General features: G+C 44.3%; 1 protein-coding gene across 1 annotated transcript in view; it reads right to left on the reverse strand.

The window, feature by feature from the left end:
• The window catches only part of SPTLC3 (serine palmitoyltransferase long chain base subunit 3), a gene marked incomplete at its 5' end in the record, with an annotated part of 139,285 nt that overhangs the window by 17,569 nt on the left and 96,782 nt on the right, over positions 1-24,934 (reverse strand). Inside the window, one exon of the mRNA XM_079720221.1 lies at positions 16,751-16,877. Within this exon, the coding sequence (XP_079576347.1) occupies positions 16,751-16,877 (127 nt within the window). The remainder of the gene's footprint in view (positions 1-16,750; positions 16,878-24,934) is intronic.

Raw genomic sequence — 24,934 nt, forward strand, 5'->3', positions numbered from 1 at the left:
AGAAGAGCCATAAGACGGATATAGACAGAGTCAGCTGGCCTGTCACATAGTAGTACTTCTTGAATCCTTACAGAATGAGTGATAAGATTTCACATTAACTTGCATTTAAGTAGAGAGCAGTATCTTAGCAAGTCTCGAATGATGGAGTTTTACACATCCAATGGGGTAATTTGGGAGGCTGGGGCCTTTGGGAGCCTTGCGAATTGGTGATTCTTAAACAGGGGAACACACCAGAGTCTTCAGGGAATAATTTTTTTTTCTGGGATACTCACAGGTAAGCCTCTTCTGCAGAGATTCTGCTCCAGAAGGACTGGTGTGGACCTTTTACAAAACCTCCCCCTGGGTAACTGCAGTGTGCACCCCACTTCTGAACTATCACTTGTAGTCATAAACTGTTGTGGTTGTTGATTCTATGGAGATAATAAGGCTGATTCTAACTGAAGCCTCCAGAGAGCAATTTGTCTCCAAGTATTTTTGCATTTTTCCCCTCCAACAACAGGTCCGTGTGTCAGCTCCCATCTGCCCTTTTCTTTTTTCTATGGAGATGAGGAAGTCACTCGTATCTGAGCCTTAATTTACTGATCTGTTAAATGGGGATGATAACAATCTACTTCCCAGGACTTTGGGGAGAATGTTATTTCATACTTTTCTGTGTGAGTGGCGGTTGTGTTCAGGGGAGAATTAAAAGATGAATATGTCTATTATTTTCAAGGAGCTTATAGCCTAGATAAAGTATGTAATAATCACAGACGGTAGAAAATTGAATGCCCTGTGGAAGAAATGCTCTGGGAGTTTGGAACCAAGACCTAGAGGTGGTAAGTGAACACCTTGTGCGCCAGGAGGGATGGTTAGCTCACTTGCCTAGAACGTTTGGTTTACAGTCATGAGAAAGATCAGTGGAATCAGACCCAGAGGGCTGCAGATGCCATCCTAAGAGGTGGTGGACACTAGGGAGCCAGGGCAGCATCACGAGCAGGATATGCCAAGTTCTGAGGGGGTTTAGGAATAGGGAGTTATAGTGTATAGTACGTGGAGTAGGATAAGGAGAAAACCAGAGGTGGCCAGACACGTAAGGAGGCCAGAGTGGCAGCAGAAGTGGGTGAGATGTGCTTCAGCAAAGATTGTGGCAAGAAGGCAAAGGAGAGGTCCTGGCTGAGGAGTTGGGTTAATGGGGTCCCCTGAAAGCGCTCTGAGAAACAGTGCAAATGAAAGTAGCCTCTAGGAAGCCCCATCGAGGCAGCGTGTGCATGATTCAAACCTCTGGTTTTCAAAGTGTCTGCTGGGCAGGGTGTGTACTGAGGAAGCCTCAGGGAGTGGGTGCAGGGAGAAACTGAGGGAGGGGCTCAGCGGCTAGGAGATTGGACCACTCCACCCTCCAAGCTGTCTCCATGACAACAGCATCTCTGCCAAGTGCTCAAGGACGGTGAGCCTAATTTTCCTGGGTTCAAAATCCTCTCTGCCATCTTGGGCAAGGCATTTCATCTTTCTGCAGCTCAAGTTTTTCACCTGTAAAATGTGAATAATGACAATGACAATAATAATAAGAAGGATTGGGGCTTCCCTGGTGGCGCAGTGGTTGAGAGTCCGCCTGCCGATGCAGGGGACACGGGTTCGTGCCCCGGTCCAGGAAGATCCCACTTGCCGCAGAGCGGCTGGGCCCGTGAGCCATGGCCACTGAGCCTGCGCGTCCGGAGCCTGTGCTCCGCAACGGGAGAGGCCACAACAGTGAGAGGCCCGCGTACCGCAAAAAAAAAAAATAATAAAAATAATAATAATAATAATAATAAGGATGCCCATTTCATACTGTTATGAGGATTTGATTTTAACCACTTTGGACAGTGTCTGGCACACAATAAGTCCTATAAGAGTGTTGTAAAATTTTAAAAATTTGTATAAAATGGACTTCCACATACATTTCATTTGAAAAAAAAAATTCTGTGGTTCAAAAAAATATTGAAAACTATTCATTTCCAGTCTTCACCAAAGGCTGAACTGACTTGCTGGGATTTGCCCTCTAAGGCTGGGCCTCTGTGATCAATGGAAGTGACCTGTGGTGTCTACAGCCAATCTGGTTGTTCCTGTACCCTCCTCAGTTTCTTTGGTTTTTTTGTTTTGGTACCTAGGACATGCCTTCTGATATTTTCTTAACCCCCAGAATTAAATATTCACCAGAATAATGTTCATTCTCAGTATTCAAGTTGAAGCATATGACCACTGGAAATCTAACTACATAAAGTCCTATTTTACAAAAACGAAATACATTTTAGTGACATTAACCAGTACTTAAGGCGTAATCACGTGAGCTCTTAGAAAGGACTGGGCTCTTTCTGAAGAAGGAGATTCTCCACTGCTGGCTTTGAAGATGGAGGGGGTCACATGGTAAGAAATTCAAGTCTCCAGGAGCTGAGAGGGGCCCCAGTTGACAGCTGACAAGCAAACAGGGACTTCAGTCCTGCAACCCCCAGAAACTGAGTTCTGCCACCACCACATGGGAGCCTGGGAGAGGAGTGTGAACTGCAGAAAAAAGCTGCTGACACCTTGATTTCTGCCTTGCCAGGGCCTGAGCAGAGAAGAAACTTCCCAGACTCCCGACCCCAGGAGACTGTGAGATAATAAACGGATGTCATTTGAAGCCCGAAGTTTGTCGTCATCTGTGACGTAGAAATAGAGAACTAATACATTCTGTCTAGCCTAGAGCACACGCTGGCCTTCTCCAGCCACAAATCCACCTGCTTAATCCTCCCTGGCTGTGGCTGACCTGATTTTCTCCCCAGACTTCTCCAAGACAAGAGTTGGGCTGGGGTACGGCACTCCCCCGCTTTTGGGGTTTTTGCTGCTGAGCTGAAAATGAACCCGTGATGGAGAAAACAAAGATCAATGGGGAACAGTAACTCCCCTTCCCCCTCAAAGATCCTGCAGTTGGGGCTTCCCTGGTGGCGCAGTGGTTGAGAGTCTGACTGCTGATGCAGGGGACACGGGTTCGTGCCCCGGTCTGGGAAGATCCCACATGCTGCGGAGCGGCTGGGCCCATGAGCCATGGCCGCTGAGCCTGTGCGTCCGGAGCCTGTGCTCCACAACGAGAGAGGCTACAACAGTGAGAGGCCCGTGTACCGCAAAAAAAAAAAAAAAAAAAAAAAAAAAAAAGATCCTGCAGCTGGAATCAAGTTCTTCTCCAGTTGGACTGAACCAGCAGAGAATTCCATGTGTGCTACATCACAACTCCCCCATCTCCGACTCCATCCACCCAGAGGAAACAAGAGTGAAGAGGTAACTTCTGTAGGACTCAGGGTGTAAAAGGATATCTTGTTTGTAGGATGGGAGGAAGGAAGTGGCCATGTTATCCTTTTGCCCCAGTGCCATCTAAAAGACAAACAGATTCTCTTTACACTCTTGCTGGGGAAATCTTTTAAGGCCTCAAAGCAAGTGCGGAATTTACTGAACTGCCATAAAATTCTGCCCTTGGCTAACTCTTAAGGCGAAGTATATGAAGGGATAGAACGTTGTGGAACATTTTTCAAGCCATTTCTGCACAACCAGACAAACGTCCCCTCCTAGCTGGGGCTCCACAGGTTGGCTAATTCTGCGTTTATTGGATGCCCACCCCCTTCCCTGCAGCATGGTCCTACAAGCACGTGAGCAGCGATAGGGCAGAGAGGCAACACCTGTCATTTTGCTTGCTGACCCCAACCTTAGGTCCCCCCCCTCCCACAAACAAAAACCAGGTAGAACTTTCTTACCCCCCAGCACAGGTGATTAATCATGGACAGAGGCAGCCCCTCAGTTGAAAGCCAGCCGAGCGTAGCACCGCCATCTGTTCTGCGTTAGCTCTTGTTGAAAGGCCAGTGGCTTGAAACCATTTAGAAAACGCAGCCCTCCGTGCCTTCTGTCTCTTTCTCTGCCTCTCCTTGCATCTCCAGCTGGTAACCAAGTGGCAAATATATTTAGGAAGCAGCGGCTGGGTCCCCCCTCAATAATGCCATGGGCCTTGGATGCCAGGGGCCTCAGACGGCCCATTATGGGTGGGATTCTCTATGGGCTCCTCTGCATTCACGGAGGGACTTCAGAGGGAGAGAACCAACGATGTGTGACTGGGTTTAGGGGGAGAAAAGAACTTGGAGGAAGTCAATTTTGTATTCGCTGAACTCTGTGCCAAGGTAGATGCTGAGATGACCTTTAAAAACGCCGTGTCTAATTATCACAGTATCATCTCCCTAATCACAGTCCTTTCTGGTTCTCACTGTCTCTTCCTCACAGAGATTCTGGGTGAAGAGTAAGTCAGTAAGAACAGCCACGAGATAAGCTTGATAGTTTGGATGGATAAGTGTAGTTTGCAGCCCCCAAAGAGCTTGCCCTGCAGGGAAGCAACATCTTACGAGAGATGTTTGTGAATGGATCTCGTGTCAAATATAAACAGTAGGAAAGTGAGAAAATTCCACTCTGGAGAGTGAACTGCTGCCACCCAGTGCACTCCTTTCCTTCCCCCCTCAAAGCATTAAATCTTCCCAGTTAGTCACTCCCGTTTTTAAACCTATCAAACTCAAGTGTAAAAATATGTGTGCCCTGGTCCAGGGACCAGAGCAAAGGTCCAAGGTCACAGCTGGAAGGCGCGGGGGCCACTTTCTCCAAGTCCATGTCGGGTTAGAAGCAGGGTCAGTACCTCACCTGCCAATCTCATGATAAAATTTCACAAATGATCAGGATGAATGAAATAATCCAGACAAAATAATTTAAAAATGAGGCATGGTTGTATTTTCCAGTGCGAATGCATTACATTTTAAGTCTCACTCATTTTTCTTTTATCTTCAGTTTCCTCTCCAGAGGGTAAAGAAAAGAAAAATGATTGAGGTTCATAAATTAATGAAGTTATTTGAAAGACCTTGCCATTTTATTCAATTCCTTCTCCTAAGAACTGAATACAAAACAGAAATTTAAGCCTTTGGAAAACATTTTTATAAAATCCCAGATATGGTACAGAATGAATTATGTGGAGTGCATTTGCCCACATGTACATAACAGAAGCACACAGCTTTTAGTGCTTCCTAAAGTAGATGGAATGCTTAAGGCAATGTTGAGTAGAATCATATTTTCATATAAATTCAATCTCGATATGAAGTTGCTAGTCCTATTTTTCTACGTGGGCTTAGAATTCAGTTTTCCCTTGTGACTAGTTTACCTTGATTAGTCACATGCTGGGTGCTGATGTGATGAACATCAAAAGGTTGATACTTTTTAAAGCCTCTTAGCCTCCTTTTAGTCCATGGTCTCAAAAGAACCAAAGTGTGGCTGAATAAGAGAGCTGGGGTGGGGGCTTCCCTGGTGGCGCAGTGGTTGAGAGTCTGCCTGCCGACGCAGGGGACACGGGTTCGTGCCCCGGTCTGGGGGGGTTCCGCATGCTGCGGAGCAGCTGGGCCCGTGAGCCATGGCTGCTGAGCCTGCACGTCCGGAGCCTGTGCTCCGCCATGGGAGAGGCCACAGCAAAAGAGAGTTGGGGTGACTCAAAATAAACCCATCTGATTCAGATAATTAACCTAAATGTCCATGTGTTTAAATTGTATGTTTTCAATTGCAATTTATAATTTTCTGATAATGATGCAACTTATAATTTTCTGCCTCATCACATCCTCTCTTTCAGAAAAATGGCCTGATTTTCTGAGAGTGTGTTACTACTTCCAAAATATACATTCTCTCCTGTTCTGGCCTGACTTCCAGAGCTGTTCCAATTTCATGTCTTTTTAGCTTCTTCGGGAAAGCACTATGCCCAGGGTCCATTTGCTGCCTCCAAAAAGTACACAGCATTGGGGAATTGAGCACCATCATAATGATAATGATCTCAATATCTGCCATGGCCTGGGACTCTGTTCTACGAGAAAGAAGCAGAAGTGGTTATGTAAAAGCCAGACTAGAAGCCCCGAGAGTCCCTATAAAAGGAAGAGATTTGTCTTCAGTCTTTTGGACTTTGTTTTTCTTTTTCCTTGAGCTACTTTTATTCCACTCCAGGTCAAGAGTTTATTTTTTAAGTCAATAGAGAAAGATTGGGAAACTGTCTAAAATATACAATGTCTTCCCACAGTATACGTCCATCAGAAAGACTGGGGAAAGAATGTCCTGGGCTGAGGTTAAGTCCTGTGGCAAAGACTGGCTGGCTATTCACCAATCCCATTTCCCCCTCCTAGGCAGGCGGTTAACTTCATTTCCCAGGATGCTTTGTGGTTAGGCAAGGTCCTGTGACTGAGTCCCAGCAATAGGATGTAGGCAGAAACGAAACATACCATTCCAGTTATGGCCCCTGAAAGCTTCACACACACAATCCTCTTTGCTCCTCACCCCTTTGATGGCAACCTTGGAAGCCATAAGTTGGAGGAGCCACAAGATGGAAGGAGGCTGTGCTGACACCAAATTTGGGCTCTATATGAGCAACAAAAAAATGTCTATTGTGTTATATGTTGGAGTTTGTTACAACAACTAATTAACCTTAACTAATACTGACCTTGTAAGAAAGATACCATGAAAAATTTTCAAGGATTCAAAATCCTAATGCCCTTTTACTTTTCATTGGCTAAATGGTGCCCTGGTAAAGGGAAACTCTAATTTTTCAGTGTTAATTTTATTTTTTTCAACCTCTCATTACTAGTCACCAAACAATGTCATGAAAACCTGAAGTCTCTTGATTGGAAAAGACCCTAAGTGCAAATCATCATTAAGATGGAGAAGAGGAAGGGAGGAGGTCCCTCCAACATACTCAGTGGAAGATGCCATTTTGGATGCTTAAGAACACCTGCGCGCCTCTGTTTTGGAAATGTACCTCAACTCGGACAGAGAGGATTAGTTGGTGCCCAGTCTTTGCTGATGACTGTGTGAGTCAAATGCATTTATGAGATTGGGATGGTGTCTCCCTAGGAAACCTTAAGTGAGGGATTCAGCTAACTGCTTGGATAATTAAAGGAAAAACTCCATTTTTGCTTCTGCTATTTGGTAGTAATGGCTTGAATTATCTGACTTACTCACCTCTATATTAGATGGTGTCTAGACAAAGCCTTAGCATATGTAATCATGTAAAACCATTCATTTCTCAAAAGAATAGGAAAGGAACTCTACATTTTGGCTTATGCATGTATCTACCAAGGAAGTGATTATAACTCCAGTATTTGAACCAAAATAATTCCATAAGTAACCTCTAAAGAAATGATATTGTAGTTGTTTATAGAGAGTGATTAGAATTCAAGCCTTGTCCAGGAAATCTGCTTAGCCCCAAATTCGGTCATTCCGTTTTCATTCCTTCACATATTTGATGTTTAAGGCACAATTAATTAATTAATCACTACCCATTTGGAGGACTAGGATTAGGGTATGTGTGACTAACATAAGAGCCAAAGATTTCATGAGACAGAGGAAGGAAGGATTATTTCTTGACTGTGGCCACTGTGAGAGGACTTAGAAGGCTGAACAGAGATCCAGGAGATAAAGAATGGGTGTAGTGGGTTTGTGGAGAAAGATGAGAATCTTCTAGATAGAGGGAATACCAATTGGTGGTACCAATGCCTTATGAATAGTTGCTGGGATACGGCCAAACCTTACACTGAATGGGATCATTCATTCAGCCAACATATACTGTTTGAAGTTGGGGGCAGTGTCCCTGCCCTCATGTCACTTGTATTCTCCTGGGGAGACCGAAAATAACCAAGGAAACAAGTACATAATTCCAGGTGGTGGTAAGTGCTATGAAGGAAAATGGTGCAGAACAAGGGAGTAGATAGAGTCACCCACAAGGGAGGGGGTGATAGTTTAGAAAGGGTGGTTAGGGATGGTCTCTCTGGGTTGGTGGCAGGTGCTAGAAGGCTCACTCCAGCAGGAACCCCCATTCCAAGCTGTCCTGAGTGCAGATTTCACCTGGTCTCCAAGTTTGGGTCTGAGCCTGTTCTGAGAGGTGAGCTGGAGTAGCAGAAAATACAAGGGCATCTGTGTCCGGGGTCGGGAACAAAGAAGGTCTGGGTGGTGGTCAAGGGGTGAAAAATGCGGGAAGGTGGAAGCTGCAGGAAATCATAGAGGACTCCAATTGTTTTCTTTCATTTTGACTTATCTGTGTTTTTGAACATGATCTGAATTTCATCCACTAACAGAATGCACTTTTCCACTGCTGTTCCTTTTTGCACAGAAACCACAGTGGTCTTTAACTCCTCAGATATTCTCAGGGACTAGAACCAGGGATTTTGCAGTGGAGCGACAGAATACTCAGTTTTAATTTTAGAATGGGCAGTGTCACCATAAAGTAGTGACACTGTAATATAACCAAATGCACATTTAAAAGACATCACCTCCCCAGTTCAGGAATGGAGAGCCTCACTACCCCAGAGGCCGATACTCAGAAGAAAAAGAAGAACGATCCCATTAGCTGAGGGTCTTCACTCCTCAGTCTCGCCAAAGGCAGCATGAGATGTGCAAGCAGAATTCTAGGGCCAAAGTAACAGCTTCTTCACAGATGGAATGTTTTGAATACCTCTCAAGTCATGCAAGAAATAAAAAAACCTCACAAAGTTAGTGTGAGGAGGCCCTCTGTTGGGGAGCATGTCTATTTAATACTTCCTCCTCAGATCTTGGGCTCATCACAATTCTGATTTTCTAAAGGGCAAAGGAAGCTCAGCTTGAGGCAAAATTCCTGTACTGGCACAATGGCTGGGGTACTTAGCTCTAATTTTCGAGTCAGTTTCCCCATCCTTCTCTTATTGGCCTTCCTGCTATAGTTCACCAAAGCCTGTGTCTCCATATTGAAATATTGAAAGTGGAGAATTGAGGAAATTATTTGGATAATATCTAATATGACTGAGGAAGGATGATGGTAATACTATTTGTCTCATCTTTTTGTAGCAATAATCCCAGAATACTATATTCAGAAAATATATTAAATTAAAAAGGAAAAACAGCCTATTGTATTCCATCCTGTCAAATTCCTATATTTTTTTTGAGGATCCTGTATAGCTAATTCCTTTATTTCCAGGAAGAACACAATTCATTATTCCATCTTGATTTTACCTTTAGTTTTTCTCTACCTATACAACATCCAGACACGTCCCCCACCCTGCCACCCAGAAACTCCTTCTGTTTACAGGCAAAGAGGGACAAGTGTGACTTTGAAGAAAAATAGAAAATTCTATTTTTCTTAACTTTATTGTTTAAGCATAGGAGATTTTATTAGCAATGATGAAGGTGTGTTCAACTGAAGTTGGATATTATATGTTAGGAATTGGAACTCTGTATTTGTTTTCACTTGTAAGTAAATTTCCACTACTCTTTTCCCCTCTAGGGAAACACTACTGACCACTCAATTATAAACAAATCAAATATTTCCATGTATATGATAGCAAAAAAGGGTTTTGTGATTCACAGCATTGGTGATTATCCCATCAGCCTAGCACTGAAGTAACAGTAGGAAAAGTTGATGAAATCACAGAGATTCTTTTTCCTAGAGCCATTTTGGCCAGATAAGGAATGCCTTAGCCAATGGAGTGATCTATTGTCTGTTCTGAAGTGGAGAAGTTTTCATCACCTTTTCATGAGACACTGATACAGGCTCAAGTTTGAGAAGCACGTTTCTACATCACAGAAAAGAAAAAGGGGGGCATACATGTGCAGAGGGGAATGTAAAGAGAGCAGAGGATGGAATTCTGGCAAATGCAAATGGGAAAGAAGAACTAGCGGAGAAAGGGAGGAAGAACAGACAAATAAATAAAAGAGAACCAGAAAAGAACAGCGTCTTCCACAACCAAGGGAAGACTGTTCTCAAGGAGGGAGGATGAGGCGGAAAGGTCAGTCAAGTTCAGCTGGAGAAGGACTAACAGGGTCGGTGGGCAGCGGCGGCCTCTGAGGGAACAGAGTCCATGGAAATGGGCAGAGGATGAGGGCTGATGGCTGAGGGGGAGGAGTGGGGGGGCAGGCAGACGGCCATTCTTCTGAGACGATCTGCAGCAATGGAAGGTGTGCGACTTGACGGCTATTGAAACAGAAGGGGTGAGGGGAGGCTTTTTACGATGAAGGAGATGAACAGGTTCCTGGGTGAGAAAAGGGGCCGGTGCCTTTAGAAGGTGGGAAGGGAGAGAATCAAGCACAGAGATGTGGAAGAGATAAGGGTCGTTTATTTGCTGAGCTAAGAGGGAAAGAGAGAAGGATTCAACAAATATTTGTTGAGAACTTGTCATTGCCAGGCACTGTTCTCGGTGTCAGGAACAAGACAGCAAAATGCTTGCTCTCCTGGAGTTTACATCCTAGTGGGAAACCAGAAAATAAGCAGATACGTGTGTAATTTGTCAGGTGCTCATAAATGCTACTAAGAATGAAGCAAGGTGAGGAGAATTAGAGGGACAAGAAGGGGTGTGCAGGGCTTCCCTGGTGGTGCAGTGGTTGAGAGTCCGCCTGCCGATGCAGGGGACACGGGTTCGTGCCCCAGTCCGGGAAGATCCCACATGCCGCAGAGCGTCTGGGCCCATGAGCCACGGCCGCCGAGCCTGCGCGTCCGGAGCCTGTGTTCCACAACGGGAGAGGCCACAAGAGTGAGAGGCCTGTGTACCACCAAAAAAAAAAAAAAAAGAAGGGGTGTGCAATTAAGGATACAGCTGCTCCTCTCATGAGGCTGATTTTGAGCAAAGATGTGAAGAAAGTGAGGGAACAGGCTATGCATGTGTTAGCTGGACATGATGTTCTAGAAAGGCCAGCAAGTGCAAAGGCCCTTTGTGAGAGCTGTTCCCTGCGTTCTAGGAAAAACAAGTATGCCAGCTACTTGGAGTGGACCAAGCAAGGGAAAGTGTGGTGGGAAATATGGAAGACCACATCAGGAGAAGCCCGGAAGGTCAAAGTCTGGACTTTACACTGAGAAAGATGGAAAACAATGAAAAGTTCTGAGTGAAGGGGTGATATGGTCTGGGTTACATTGTTTTAAAAGATAATTTTGGCTTCTGTGTGGAGAACAAGTCATAAAAAGGCAAGAGTGGGGAGTGGAGATCATTCCAGTGATCCAGGTGAGAGGTGATGGAGGCGATGGTGGAGGGGGTGAGAAGGGACCTGATTCCTGGGATATGTCAAAGGAAGTGCTGCAGGATGTGCTGATGGAGTAAGTGTAAGGCCTGAGAGACAGGAAGATTCCAGGGTGCATAAAAACGATTGGAAAAATTAGAGAAGGAAAGGGAGAAAGCAGCTGAGTTAAAAATAATAGAATTTTCACCTTTATTGGGTGCTTACTATGCATCAAGTATCATGCTAAGTTCATTATCTACATTACATCCCTTAATCCTCCCTACAACCCCAGTTTACAATGAAGGAACTGAAGCTAACAGAGGGTAAGCAACTTGCCATTCATGGAGCAAGTGGTGGGTCGATGATCAGGCCCCATGCAGTCTGGCTGCAAAGCACGCACCCTAACCCCTCCACGCGATACAACTTCTATTTTCTCTGAGAAGTGAAAGGTTACCCAGAGTTGGGGGACAGAGAGCCCAAACTGGGGGTTCAAAAAGAATGTGGACTGATTAATTGAAAAATATATCAAAGATTTAAATAAATAATAAGACAGTTGTTGACGATGCTTTCTTTAGGGGAGTGGTTGTTGTCTCTTGGGCCTCACCCTCTGGCCTGGGCCATGTCTTGATGAAGAAAATGACAGAGTGTCATCTTTCTGGACCTCTTCAAAAGTGGTGTTCATCACTGAGGTATCCCCATCACTGAGTCATCCCTTCAGCTGCCACAACTGGTGTGGGACTGACTCTCAGCTCCCAGTCCTATGAGATAAACATTCCCTCCATCTTGGAGCCTTTCAAGGCTCCTTGTTTAGCATAAACGCTGACCTGAAATCGAGTGGGTCTGCAAGATGGAAATTGAGTCATGGCATATTTATTAAGCTGAGCACTGGGCTTGGCACTCAGAGGGACACCACATTAATTCATGACACAGCTCTTGCCCTTGAAGGGCTTACAGAATTGGTTTGGCTGGGGGACCACCCAACATCCATTAGGATGGAGAAACCAAATCTCCACTTTGGGTTCATGGTGCTGCACGAGGTGACAGGACAGGAGACGAGAAGGGCCTCGGTGCCTGTGGAAGCCCTGGGTGGCTTGCAGCCCCTCAGCTTGTGGTGCATTAACTCCACGAGCAGGCTGGCTGCAGAGTCAAGGTGGCTGTTTGTTCATAAACATTGTCATTTCACTGGGACTGCTATTTCATCTTTGAACCTTGGCTTCAAAGAACACTGACCTTATTCCTGTAGTCTGCCTTTCTTTGAAGCGTATGGCTTTGCCTTGCAGATTAAAGTGAAGACATTCATCAAGCAACAGATCTGGCCAACCGCTCCCCAAACTCAACCCAAAACAAAGCCTTGAAAGGCTCCAATCACAGCGGCAGGGGAGCAGCCGAAGATCAAGGCTCGGAGCGGGGTGCTTTCTCAGATCCCGTAAGGCAGCTCTGGCTCGACAAAGTGCAGCCCTTTGAGCTTTGGGCAACTTTACCCTGAGAGTTGGTCTATCTCTGCAGAAAGGGGTGAGTTACTGCAACGTTCCCAACCAGACTTGTTTATCTTATTTAAAGCAGGCATTGTTGTCAATGAGGCCAGCGTGATGATTCACTGTGTGCTTTTGAATTCTTCAAAAGCCATGTCAGGCTGAACCATCTGAAACTTGGCTGATGATTCAGTCAGTTTTCTTTTTTATCACTTTCTTTTGTTAGTTCCTTTGAAAAGAAACTGTCCGATCTTTCTCCCTGATTCCCCTTAACTTGACTCTGAGAACAGAGACTGAACACATATCCTTTTCTCATTTCTTTCTTTTTTCCTCTTAAGATGGCAAGAAGAGTGAAGTGAGACCCTTTAACTGGGAGGTTAAAAATAATGACCAGGCAATTCTTTAATTATAAGGCAAGAGAGAGAACCAAGGGAAATACCTCTCCCCTCAGAGGAAGAAAAACTGACAATAGATAGCTATCAAAGTTCTTATGATCATGTCTATAAGTGTAACTTTTCTGCAGATCTTTTTGGTCAGATAAACAGAGTGAGTTCTGTCTGTGATGAAGTGGTAAAGCCTTCCAGAGGTGGGAAGGAAAAGATTGTCAAGTTGGGGACATGTTAATCACCAGATGCTGATAATATATACACTACAGGGCTTAAGAAATTAGTGATCTTTATTAAGACATAGGCTAATTTTCAGGGTAACTTTTTTCTAGTTATTCATCTTGAAAATATGACCAATGGATAATTCTGGTCATCATAGGACAATTCATTTAACTGGCATTTTAGCTTTAGTCTCAAATAATTGTTTTCCATTAAGAAATGCACATAGTCAAGAAGATCATTAAGATGACTTTGAGAGAGTTCCAGTGATTCTGGACCAGTTTTTTCACACAACCGGACAGCTCATGTGGGAATGGAGACAGGTCTATTTCGAGTTTCATCTTTAGAAGGTTTAAAGATATCTGCTTATTCATATCTATATCCATATCTCTTAGTTTACCACCACCATTTCCCTAAATTCAGGTGGGCGATGTGACTAGTTTTGGCCAATGCATGGTAAGCAAGGTGATGTGTCACTTCCAGGCTGATGTTCTTTCTCTCTACCATGGCGATTGTGGAGGCCAGGTGCTGAGATGGCCAAGCCTCAAGCTCACAGAAGCCTGAGTCACTTCCTACGGAGACGAAGTGGGCAGGGAGATGTCTGATTTGTATTAGATCTGGTATTAGATCTGCGAGCAAGAAATAAACCTTGATTCAGTTAAGTCACTGAGATTCTCAAGGTTTATTTGTTACACTGGCATAATTTAGCTTATCCTGACTAATCCAGGACTTTGAAGGAAATCTAGTCTTACCTCACTTGCATCACAAGAATCCTTCCTACAGCTTCTCCAAGACACAGTCCAAATACTTCTTGAACACCTCAGGAATAATACCAAGTAATGTAGCAAGCAATTATACAATGCTTACTATAGATGGAATTGTTTTCAGTCATAATGAAGCATTTTATATGTCTTATTTTACCTAATTCTCACAAAAACCTTAGTTCATCAATATCCCTTTCCTTATTTTACAGCTGGAAGAACTGAAGCACAGACAAGTAACTTGCTCAGGGTTGAGCAGATAGTGAAATCACTTGCCTAAGACCACACAGCATGTTAAGTAGTATCCCAGGAGTCAAGTCCAGGCAGCTGCTTTCAGTTTATGCCCTTAAGCATTGCACCATGGATGGACTGGATTCGCATTTCCTTTTTTTTTTTTTAATAGATCTTTATTGGAGTATAATTGCTTCACAATACTGTGTTAGCTTCTGTTGTACAAAAGTGAATCAGCCATAGGCATACATATATCCCCATATCCCCTCACTCTTGAGCCTCCCTCCCACCCTCCCTATCCCACCCCTCTAGGTCGTAGCAAAGTAAAAAAGAAAAACAAATACCACATGCTAATGCATATATATGGAATCTAAAAAAAAAAAAAAAAAAAAAGGTACTGGTGAACCTAGTGGCAGGGCAGGAATAAAGATGTAGACATAGAGAATGGACTTAAGGACACGGGGAAGGGGAGGGGGAAGTTGAGGCAAAGTGAGAGTAGTGTCGACATACATACACTACCGAATGTAAAATAGTTAGCTAGTGGGAAGCAGCAGCATAGCACAGGGAGATCAGCTCAGTGTTTTTTTTTTTTTTTTTTTTTTTTTTTCTGTGCTGTACGTGGGCCTCTCACTGCTGTGGCCTCTCCCGCTGCGAAGCACAGGCTCCGGACGTGCAGGCCCAGCGGCCATGGCTCACAGGCCCAGCCGCTCCGCAGCACGTGGGATCCTCCCAGACCGGGGCACGAACCCGCGTCCCCTGCATCGGCAGGCGGACTCCCAACCACTGCGCCACCAGGGAAGCCCCAGCTCAGTGTTTTGAGATGAATTTCTTTTTCACATGGACTATTCAGTAAGACACAGAATCATAAAACCCAAAAGACATGGCTGGAAATGACCTGAGAGGTCAGTCAATCATTGCATTTTACATAGAGGAACAAAGTCACCCTCCAAGCCATTTTCTTGCTTTAGCGAAAAAGAAAAGTCTATCCTTTTCAACCCAGTGACTGAGGAGCACGGGGGCTCAGTGGAAGGGCTTCAGGGACCATTGGCTTGGAGGTACATAGAGACACTACATTATCTGCACCAGCCCAGTTTTAATCTGTTTTATATATAGTAGGCTTCTGGGTAAAATGTGTATATGAATAAAGTATTCTGCTGTTTTAATAAAATTGAAAAATGATGGATCTCTCCATATTTCTACTGAAAGAGTGGGCTTGGAACATTGCACTAGACAGTATAGGGTTTCACATCAGCTGAGAGGTGGGTCAGGGCACACGGATTGTATAGTCCAGTGAGCAGGTCTGAGGCCAGGGTAATTTGCTTCTTCTGCAAACACACTCACTAGATTGCCTGACAGCAAGAACTGTCCTAGTCATCACTGTCCCCCATTGTGATAAATAGTAGAAGCTCTATAAACTGTATATGAAAGATGGAGAGTTCCAAGAGCCTCTGATGAAACCATTTTTCAAAAAAAAGGTTAAGCTCATTTGAGCTGAACAAAGTAGCACACCTTGGCTGTGGTGATCCAACACCAAAGAAATGGCTGGTAAGTTATCGTTGTGAGTGTTTTGTCCATATATTCTTAAATGGACAGTGGTGAATTTCTTCTCCCCAGCTCCTGGCTGGTAATGAATGAATGAATGAATGATGAGATAGATGGGTGGGTGGATGAAAAAAAACGAATATTAAATTGACTAGTTTGTTCCCAGGGAAACACAAGTGACAGTCCCAAGAAAGCACAGGCAAACACACACCAAGTTTGGCTTCATAAAAAAAATTATCCACATTTGCTGATCACATTGAGAGGTGAATTAGAAAGTTTTCATTGCTTTAAAAGAGCATCCTCTGGGGCTTCCCTGGTGGCGCAGTGGTTGAGAATCTGCCTGCCAGTGCAGGGGACACGGGTTTGAGCCCTGGTCTGGGAAGATCCCACATGCCGCAGAGCGACTGGGCCTGTGAGCCACAATTACTGAGCCTGCGCGTCTGGAGCCTGTGCTCCGCAACAAGAGAGGCTGCGACAGTGAGAGGCCCGCGCACCGCGATGAAGAGTGGCCCCCACTTGCCACAACTAGAGAAAGCCCTCGCACAGAAATGAAGATCCAGCACAGCCATAAATAAATAAATAAAATAAAAGAGCATCCTCTGCTTTTTTGTGTGCTGATGGCAGTTCTAGTACATTTATGTACTGTGTACTCTTATGTATTATGTACTATTGATGTGCATATGGCTTGATTTACAAATTGGTTAAGACAAAGGTGTATAGGGACTTCCCTGGCGATCCAGTGGTTAAGGCTCTGCACTTCCACTGCAGGGGCAGTGGGTTCAGTCCCTGGTCCGGGAACTAAGATCCCACATGGCACGTGATGCAGCCAAAAAAAAAAAAAGAAAAAAAAGTATATTTGAAAAATATAAAAAAATATAAAAAAATAAATATAATTAAATATATAATATAATAAAAATAAATAATAATAATAAATATAATAATAATAATAAAAAATATATAATATAATAATAAAAATAAATAATATAATAAAAATATAAATATAATTTTATAAAAAAATATAAAAATATATTAAAAAATGTATATTTGAAAAGTGGGGAGGTTGATGGGGCAGAAGGGAGACAGGGAGAGGTCTAGGGAAGGATTTCCCGGGAGACGTGCTTGCTGCAGACCCTCTTACCTTGCGTGGTCCCATCTAGTCCCATGATGAGTTTCATTGCTCTGATGATTTGCTCTGCTATCGGGGGGCTCATGGAGGTGGCATAAGCAGCGCTATGTGAGTGAGCCCGTAAATAATCCACAAGGTCCTTTAATACAGGAGGGAAATCCAAAAAGAAGGCAAATAAATCTCAGTGTTAGTGGCCCCATCTCCACCCATCATAGCACAAGACATTTGATTCTCGAATGTGGTCTGATTTTCAATGGGCATCACCAAACTTATCCCTCCTTCTTAGTCTCTCCCTAAACAATCTAGAAGGTATACAAAAATGGGATGCTGCAAATGTGGAGTTGAGTTCTGTAAGGCAAAACCAGATGTGTAAAGGAAAAGTGGTTTCCTAGACATTTGTTTGGGTACCTAGCCCACACGAGCACTGGTTTAGTATTCAGGAGGGTCCAAAGAAAAATCCAGGACGTGTTTTTTGCCCTTGAGCATATTACATTAGCTTGTGCCCATGGAGGAGTAATGGCAGGAAAAATAACAAGACATGCAGACTAGTTTATGCAGTGGGGCTACCAGATGGCCGAGGAAGGAGAGGGGATATTACCAGCGGGAGTAGATAAGGGAGGCTCCAGTGAGGAAGCAGAATTGTCTTGAAGAAAGAAGACAGACAAAGATAAAAAGAAAACTTTCAGGGGAAGGGAGCAACAGAAGGGAGAGGAGAGAGATTAAACCAGTGTGGAGGTGAGGACCAGATAAACTCTAGTTGTGCCTTGAGCAGGAGACAACTATTGGGATTTTTGTGTAACCCTATTTGGAGCGCTGACCCACTGCAGGATGCTGGCCCGTACCGTGGTAGGAATGATTCTCCACCTGCATGTCTGACCCTTGAGGCCAAACCTGAGGTCCCAGGTAAGCATGCTGAGAGCCTGAAGAAGCTCCAGTCACCTCATTCTACAGCGATGGTGGGGGACTCAGAGCTGGTACCTGGAGGCACTCAGCCCTGGCCGGGCAGACCATCCATTGGCCCACCTGTCCTGACTCATAGTCCAGGACCCTCGGGGTTGTCCTGCAGAAAAGCTAGTGGGCCCATAGTGGCTCTGCATTAGCAGTGGGGTCTGTAAAGCATCAGCCACCTTCTCTTCCAGGATAATGAGACAGCTTAGGATCCCACTTAGGATCTACTCTGATCATTCCCTGGAAGATGACCTGGGGAGAGCTCTGCTTTGGGCAGACCCATCTCATCCTAACTCACCTTCACCGGCCACATCCACTCCCACCTCCGCACCTGGGACTGTGCCCGCCTGTCACTTTTCTCCCTCGGGTTATGGGTGTCGTGTTTGCTCCCAACCATGGGTCGTTACCCAAACATTTTAAATGTACATAGTTTATCTTCCTATGAACTAGTAACTAAAGTTAATAGGTAAGTAAGTAGAGAGTACTTAAAGTTACTATGAACTTTCCTAAACGTTCATAGTAAAGTGAGTGGCCTGCCTTACAGGTGGTTGGTGACATGATGCCTCTACCTGGCCCACAGGGGGCACAGGTAACTCCATCCTGTCCTTCCTGCTTCCTTCAATATGTCCTTCATCCTAAATCCCCTCTTCCAAGCTCCTGCTTCCCTGACTTCCTTTCTCCTTCATTTCACACTCTTCATTCCTTTTTGTTGGTTTGTTTCTTCTTTTCCTTCCCCATTGCTTCTGCTCTGGTTCCCTCTCTCTCTCTCTCTTTTTTAACATCTTTATTGGAGTATAATTGCTTTACAATGGTGTGTTAGTTTCTGCTTTATAACAAAGTGAATCAGTTATACATATACATATGTTCCCATATCTCTTCCCTCTTGTGTCTCCCTCCCTCCCACCCTCCGTATCCCACCCCTCTAGGTGGTCACAAAACACCGAGCTGATCTCCCTGTGCTATGTGGCTGCTTCCTACTAGCTATCTGTTTTACGTTTGGTAGTGTATATATGTCCATGCCACTCTCTCACTTTGTCACAGCTTACCCTTCCCCCTCCCCATATCCTCAAGTCCATTCTCTAGTAGATCTTCATCTTTAGTTCCCTCTCTTTAGTTATTTTAATTTTAAATTCTCCATTCAAATCCTTTTTCTTTCCATTTCTAAGTATTTCTTTCCTTCCTTTCTCTCTCCTTTCTTCCCTCCCTCCCTTTCTCCCTCCCTTCCTTCCTTCCCTCCCTCCTTCCTTCCTTCCCTCCTTCCTTCCCTCCTTCCTTCTTTCCCTCCTTCCTTCCTTCCCTTCCCCTCCTTCTCTCCCTATCCCCCACCTCTTCCCTCCTTCCATCTTTCCATTCAGCAAGGTTGTACAAGGATGTGCTTGGGCTACGTTCTGAATGCCGGAGCCCAAGAAGAGGAGGAGGATAGAAAGCCTAGTCCCTGGCAGCCATTCTCCACTTACATTAAAATCAAAATTAACTTTCTGTCCATTATTTTGTTTAGTGAATCTCATAAAAACAGTGTTTTCACTGTATCTGAAGAGGATGTGTGTGATGTTGGCCTGACTGAAGGCACTGGCCACATGGTATCCAGGAAGTTCACTTTGACAATGGAGGATGTGGCGGGAGGGTCAGACAGAGAGAGACAGTCATTTTCCAGAGTAGCTGCACCCAAGCTGCTCTTCACAATCCTCTGTGAGCAGAAGTAGGTGTTTTCTTTCTCTGCTGAGAGCTGGTGCCTTCCAGCAGGATGATGGGGAAGCCAGTGGAGAGGGAGCGGGTGGGATGCAGGAAATGGGATGATGGGGCTCATGTGGTCAGGAAAGGTCTGTTTTGAGGAGATGATCTGACCTTGAAGGATGGGTAGATTTGGATAGAGGAGGGGAGAGGCATGGACACGTGCTAAAATTAGTAATAAAGATGGCATCCTAATCAGCACAGGATGGAGGAGTCAAATGGGGGCAGAGGGAGAAGCTAGTGCCTCCAAGAAAAGGTGATGAGGGGTTGTTCCCTCAAGGGGAGTTCTGACCACAGAGTTACAAGACAGGCTGTGGAGACTAGGTCACTTGGGTTCAAATCCTGGCTCTGCCACTTAGTGATACGTGACCATGGGCAAGTTACTAAGCCTCTCTGTGCCTTAGTCTTCTTCTCTGAAAAATGAGATAAGGGTAATACCTCAGGGTCCTTGTGAGGATTCAATGAGTTAATACATACACAGTGCTTAAAAAGCATCTGGTACATAGTGAATACCTGATGTTGTTGGCAATTATTGTGAATGGATTGCCATCTCAGAGATTCTTAACACTGGGAGCATGGGTTGGGAGGAGGGAACCAAAATATAAAAGCTTCTTACAGTGTCTTTATTCCAGCTCCCTTGTAATGCTGTAAGGTTACATAACTGCATGTTGGTAGACCCGGGCATCAAACCAAAGATTTTCAGCCCAGCACTTCCTGCATCCTTATTGGGTGGTCAACAGTAGGAGTGAAAAGAAAGGAAAAGAGAGGCATTCTAAAGAAAGGAGAACCCAGACTTGATGGCAGATTGCATGACTGCAAAGATGGTAGAGCTTACAGTTCATTGATAGACCCAGAGCTGATATTCACTGGCTGCTTGAAGATCCATTTTAAGAATTTTATGTGTATTTTACATGTATATTTGCAAGTATTAACTCAGCTTCACAATAACGTTATGAGATAAGTATTATTTTTACCTCCATTTTACAGGTGGGATCATTGAGTCATGGAACAGATCAGAAAATTATCCAACCAAAAAGTGCAAAAAGTGGCTGGATAATAAGGATTTGGACCCAAACAATCTGTCCCAAGATTACCGCCCCCCTGCACCCCCCTTAGCTCTGCACTGTATTACTTCTTCAGACTAGAGGAGCTGTCTTGGCACAGGGTGGGAGATGGCCCAAGGAGCACAGAGAAGACCACCTTCACTGCTGCTTATCCCTGTGGTGCTTTCCCTAATCCACAGAGATTGCACCTCTGGAGGAGGAGGGGAAGAGGAGAATTCCTAATATACTCAGGTGTTCATAGTTCTAAACCACAGATTGAATTGTATCAGTCTCAGAATGTTTCCTGTCTATTACATTTATTTCTCCAAAGAAACTGGAACCTCCTTGAGAATAGGGAACTGAGTCATATACTTTATTATACACTCTCTTATAATCCATAGTGGTGGGTACTTAGTGGGGTTCTTGTAAATACTGATGGTCTAATGGAAAGCAGAAGGGTTTAGGGGCTAAGAAAGGATGGTGAGGGTCCCTGAAGTATAGAGGGAGGTATTAAGCTGCATTCTTAGGAACAGGTATAGCAATATTCTCGTAGCCTTGGGGCATTGCTGACAAAGATCAAAGAAACAAAACAAAGCTGCCTTTGATCCCTAAAGGGGTCTTTATGTCCCCAACCCCCAATTTTCCTATCAAATTGAGAAATTTCACAAAGCCGAGGTCACATGCATCCTTAGTTTGAAGAGATGCCTCATCGGCACAGTATCACTTCCTTTTAACAGTAAGACTGTCTTGCCCATAATCTTATTTCTTTCAGACTGAGTCCACTTTCTCTCAGAATCTGAGTGTGTGGATAGGAGGTAATTTACCTGTGTGGTTCAGAAAGTGGGACTCTTGGAGTCCCCTCAGCAGAACATCAAGGAAGCCTTGGTTCCTGGTTTTCCCATTTCCTCCTATCACTTGCCCACTGGATGCCATGAGCCATGAATTAAGGGTTAGCTTTGGTCTTAAGGAGAGACCGTGTTGTGTTTTCCTTCAGGCTGGGTTAGAGGTCTCTTCAGACCGAGGTTTCCAAGGCCATTAGTAAATGCAAAACCCTGAGCCTGGAGTTCAAGGACAAGGGTGGCCTTTCTGAGAAAGTTAGACAGGAGGCTCTTAGGGTAAACATCTTGGCGTTCATTCCATGACCCCCATTTACTTCAAAGGGCTGTTAACTACAGCCAGGGCTGAGCACGCAGGGCAGAGCTGGCTTCTGCCTTCGTCTGGCGCCCAGGCTTCTGGGCTAACACTCACGCCAAGCTTGGCTGCCCAGTCCTCTCCTCCAGAATCTCAGCCCTGCAACCTCTCAGTCAGGAGGGTCACCTTGGCTTCATTCATTTGCAAATCTCTGGTCAGCCAGTGGAGGCTGTGAAAGCCAGTGCTCAACCCCAGGCATGCAAGAGGACTCAGGATCCTTGCCTGAGAAAAACCGGGATCCTAGAAGCTGGGATCTGTAGTGTTGACCCCATCTCTTCAGCAACTGAATTAATGCAAATTAAAAAATAAAACTAAGGAACCTAGCCCCATCAGCTCAGGCTTTCCTCCAAGAAGCCATTCATGGCATGGAGCTCTGATAGGTGGAGAGAAGTAAGTACCTGACATTTCACCTGAAGGTCTTGAAAGGAGAGAAAGATTCACTGTGGGTTGTTCATGGATCAGCTACAGCAGCTCCGAACTCACAGTGGGCGAAATGGTAAAACCTTGCTGGCTCTTGAGAGACTGTTTTAGCAGTTTCCCTGAGGTTGGGAGAGTAGGTCAGGCCAAGGCAGTCAACTCCAAGAGTGGAGATGCATTTGTAGGACATTTTGTTACAGGAAGGCTGAAGTGAGGACCAAGACCTCTACTCTCTGTAGTTGTGTCTTAGCACCAAACCAATTTTTCTTTCGTGTGTTTCCAAATATTTTTTCTTACGTGACGCATCTGCCTTGACTTGCCCCATAAAGATTTCTAGAGCCTCCTAGAAACTATTATTAGGAATATAGTCCCTGTGCCACTAACACTGACCTTGACATTTAAAAAGAGAGTTAAGAGCTAGACAGTTTTATAGTTTTCTAGATTTTGGGACTCAAGTAATTATTTTCAAATCTCAAGATTTACTAGGAAGCCCATGAGCAGAGTAAACTTGAAATTATTAAGATTTCAGAAAAATATAAAGTCCTAGTGTGTGCACGTTAACGTTTTTTATGGTTAATTTTGTTGCTTTTGCAGTATTTCGTATCTAGAATGCTGGATATTTTGCAGTACTCCCCCAAATTGAGATATATACTTTAAAATATCCAGAAAAAATATGTACGATGAAACTCTGAAAACTGAACTCAAATTATTTAAACAGGTACTAGAAAGATTTTTTTTTCAAGCAAATCTGTAGCATTTGCCCAATCCTATGTCCTATCAATTAAAAAGCATAGTTTAAAACAAACTGAAAGTGAAAATTCTTCAAAGTCCAGGGGGATAAAAATTATGATTTAAATGGAAACTATACATAATATAAAATTAACTTAATTTAACAAATTAAATGCACAGAGGAGCAGATGCATAAGTTCCATTAACTCATGGGCTCATTAGGCTAGAAAGAAACCACAGTTTATCTGGGTGTATCACAGTCTCACAAAAACGATTCCAGACAGGTGTTTATCTGACTGATTTTTAAATCATCAGGGAACGGCCCATGCAGACACTTTCTCAAGTGACCTCCTATCTCCTGCTGTCCTTCCACATCTTGAAAACTGTCCTGTGTTTTCTAGGTTTTGCATCTTGCTGTTTCAGGACAGTAGGTCTCTGCATGGGTCAGCCAAACACTCTCTAATGCTTGCTGCCACCTAGTGGTAAAATCAGAGACTGCAGCGTATTTGTGGAGGGAGTGGGGGAAGGGGAGGGGAGGGCGGGGAGGGGGAGAGGGGAAAGAGGGAAATGATGAAGCCCTCTGGGTCTAAGTATGAACAAAATGAGTTTTTTTAAAGAGCAAAAAATGATCTACATACTTTTATCTTCCTCTTGATTAATGTAAATACTAAATAATTTTCACAATCGTTCAGTATCTAGCCCAAATCAATAGAAGTTACACAGACAAGAGCAAATACACTTTTAAATAGTCCACCTGACTTCAGGATGGAGAGTATGTGAGAGAACCAGACTGAGCTGGTCCTAAACGGGCCGTCAGGAGCCTTTGTTTAAAGCAGGTATCACTTGAAGGAACTCTAAGGGCGACATGATGACAGCTACCAAATTTGACAACATTTCAAGGATCCACTTGCTTCAGTTTATTCAGGTGCCTTTGGTTCAGGAAACAGAGTTACGCTTGGTTAAAAATTTTGTAGCTCAACTTCTGCTAAAGTAATCACAAAGCCAAGTAGCCTGGGTCGGGGGCGTGCCTACTTGGAGAGCCTCTGATCCCATTGCTTTGACAGTCGAGGAAGGGAAAGTTTAACCTCTCACCAGATTTAGCTGAGTTTTGTAAGATCCTGGGCATTCCCTATGTTTTTAGCATCACCCAGCGAATTCCCACAGACCAGTGGAAGGACGCTGAACAACAATGCTTTGAGATCGGAAGAAAGTGATGCTTCTTGAAGGGTAAAGACCACTAAAAGCTCTGGACGTTTTAAGCATTTGCGCATTTCATGGCAGGGTCAGTGGCCGTAATAAAATCTGTTGTTTTAAATCATGGGCTTTCCACAACCAGACTGTTTTTGGCCGTACTCCCTGGTTTTGTCTAACTGGTTTACCAGGAGTCCGATCTCCTGTTCCTGCTGGGGACAGTGAGTGAGGAATCAGGAATTTTAGAGAAGCCATCGAGCCACCTGCATGCACTGCTTTTGGGCCTTCTTTGCCCTCTTGGGTGGAGCCAGCTACACTGTCACAGTCTCGCTGGGACAGGTGTAGGCCTGGGGGAGACAGCTATCAGGATTTGGATTAGACTGTCCTATAAAGGAGCATATTAACTGGCTCTTTGAGCCCTGAAACCCAGGTTTTAATATTTCATTTTCTTTCCCTCCGCCCCTTCCCTCTTCTTTTAAAATCCTTGCAAGCATTTGTTTTATTTTAGCAAACCCCTTGGTGACATTGGCAGTAGAATGACAGGGATAACACTTAACAGTCTGATTCCTTCAGATCAGAATCTCAAGTCACCCAGATAAGGTATCAGAGGATGACAAGATTTGACCCATGGCTTATCCAAAATTGTGGAAGAGAATTATTTTGCAGAGAAAATCTCTAAAAAAGACATTTCCGATCTTGCTACTAATTTGATTAAAACTCTGAAAACCCACAACCTGTAGCACAAGGTCAGTGTCCTTAACCTCTGACCTCTGTTCACTGTTTCTACCACCCACCTTGCGTTTTTCACACCACAAAACCCAAACGACTTACAGTTCTGCAGCATCACTTCTGTGGCTTGTTAGACATCATTCCCTCTTTCTGAAATATAAACCCCGCCACCCCATCCTTTGTCTACAAGACTGACATTCATTCTAAGATTTCCTAG

The sequence above is a fragment of the Hyperoodon ampullatus genome (genome assembly GCF_949752795.1).
Source record: "Hyperoodon ampullatus genome assembly, chromosome: 14".
NCBI classification, from domain to species: domain Eukaryota; kingdom Metazoa; phylum Chordata; class Mammalia; order Artiodactyla; family Ziphiidae; genus Hyperoodon; species Hyperoodon ampullatus.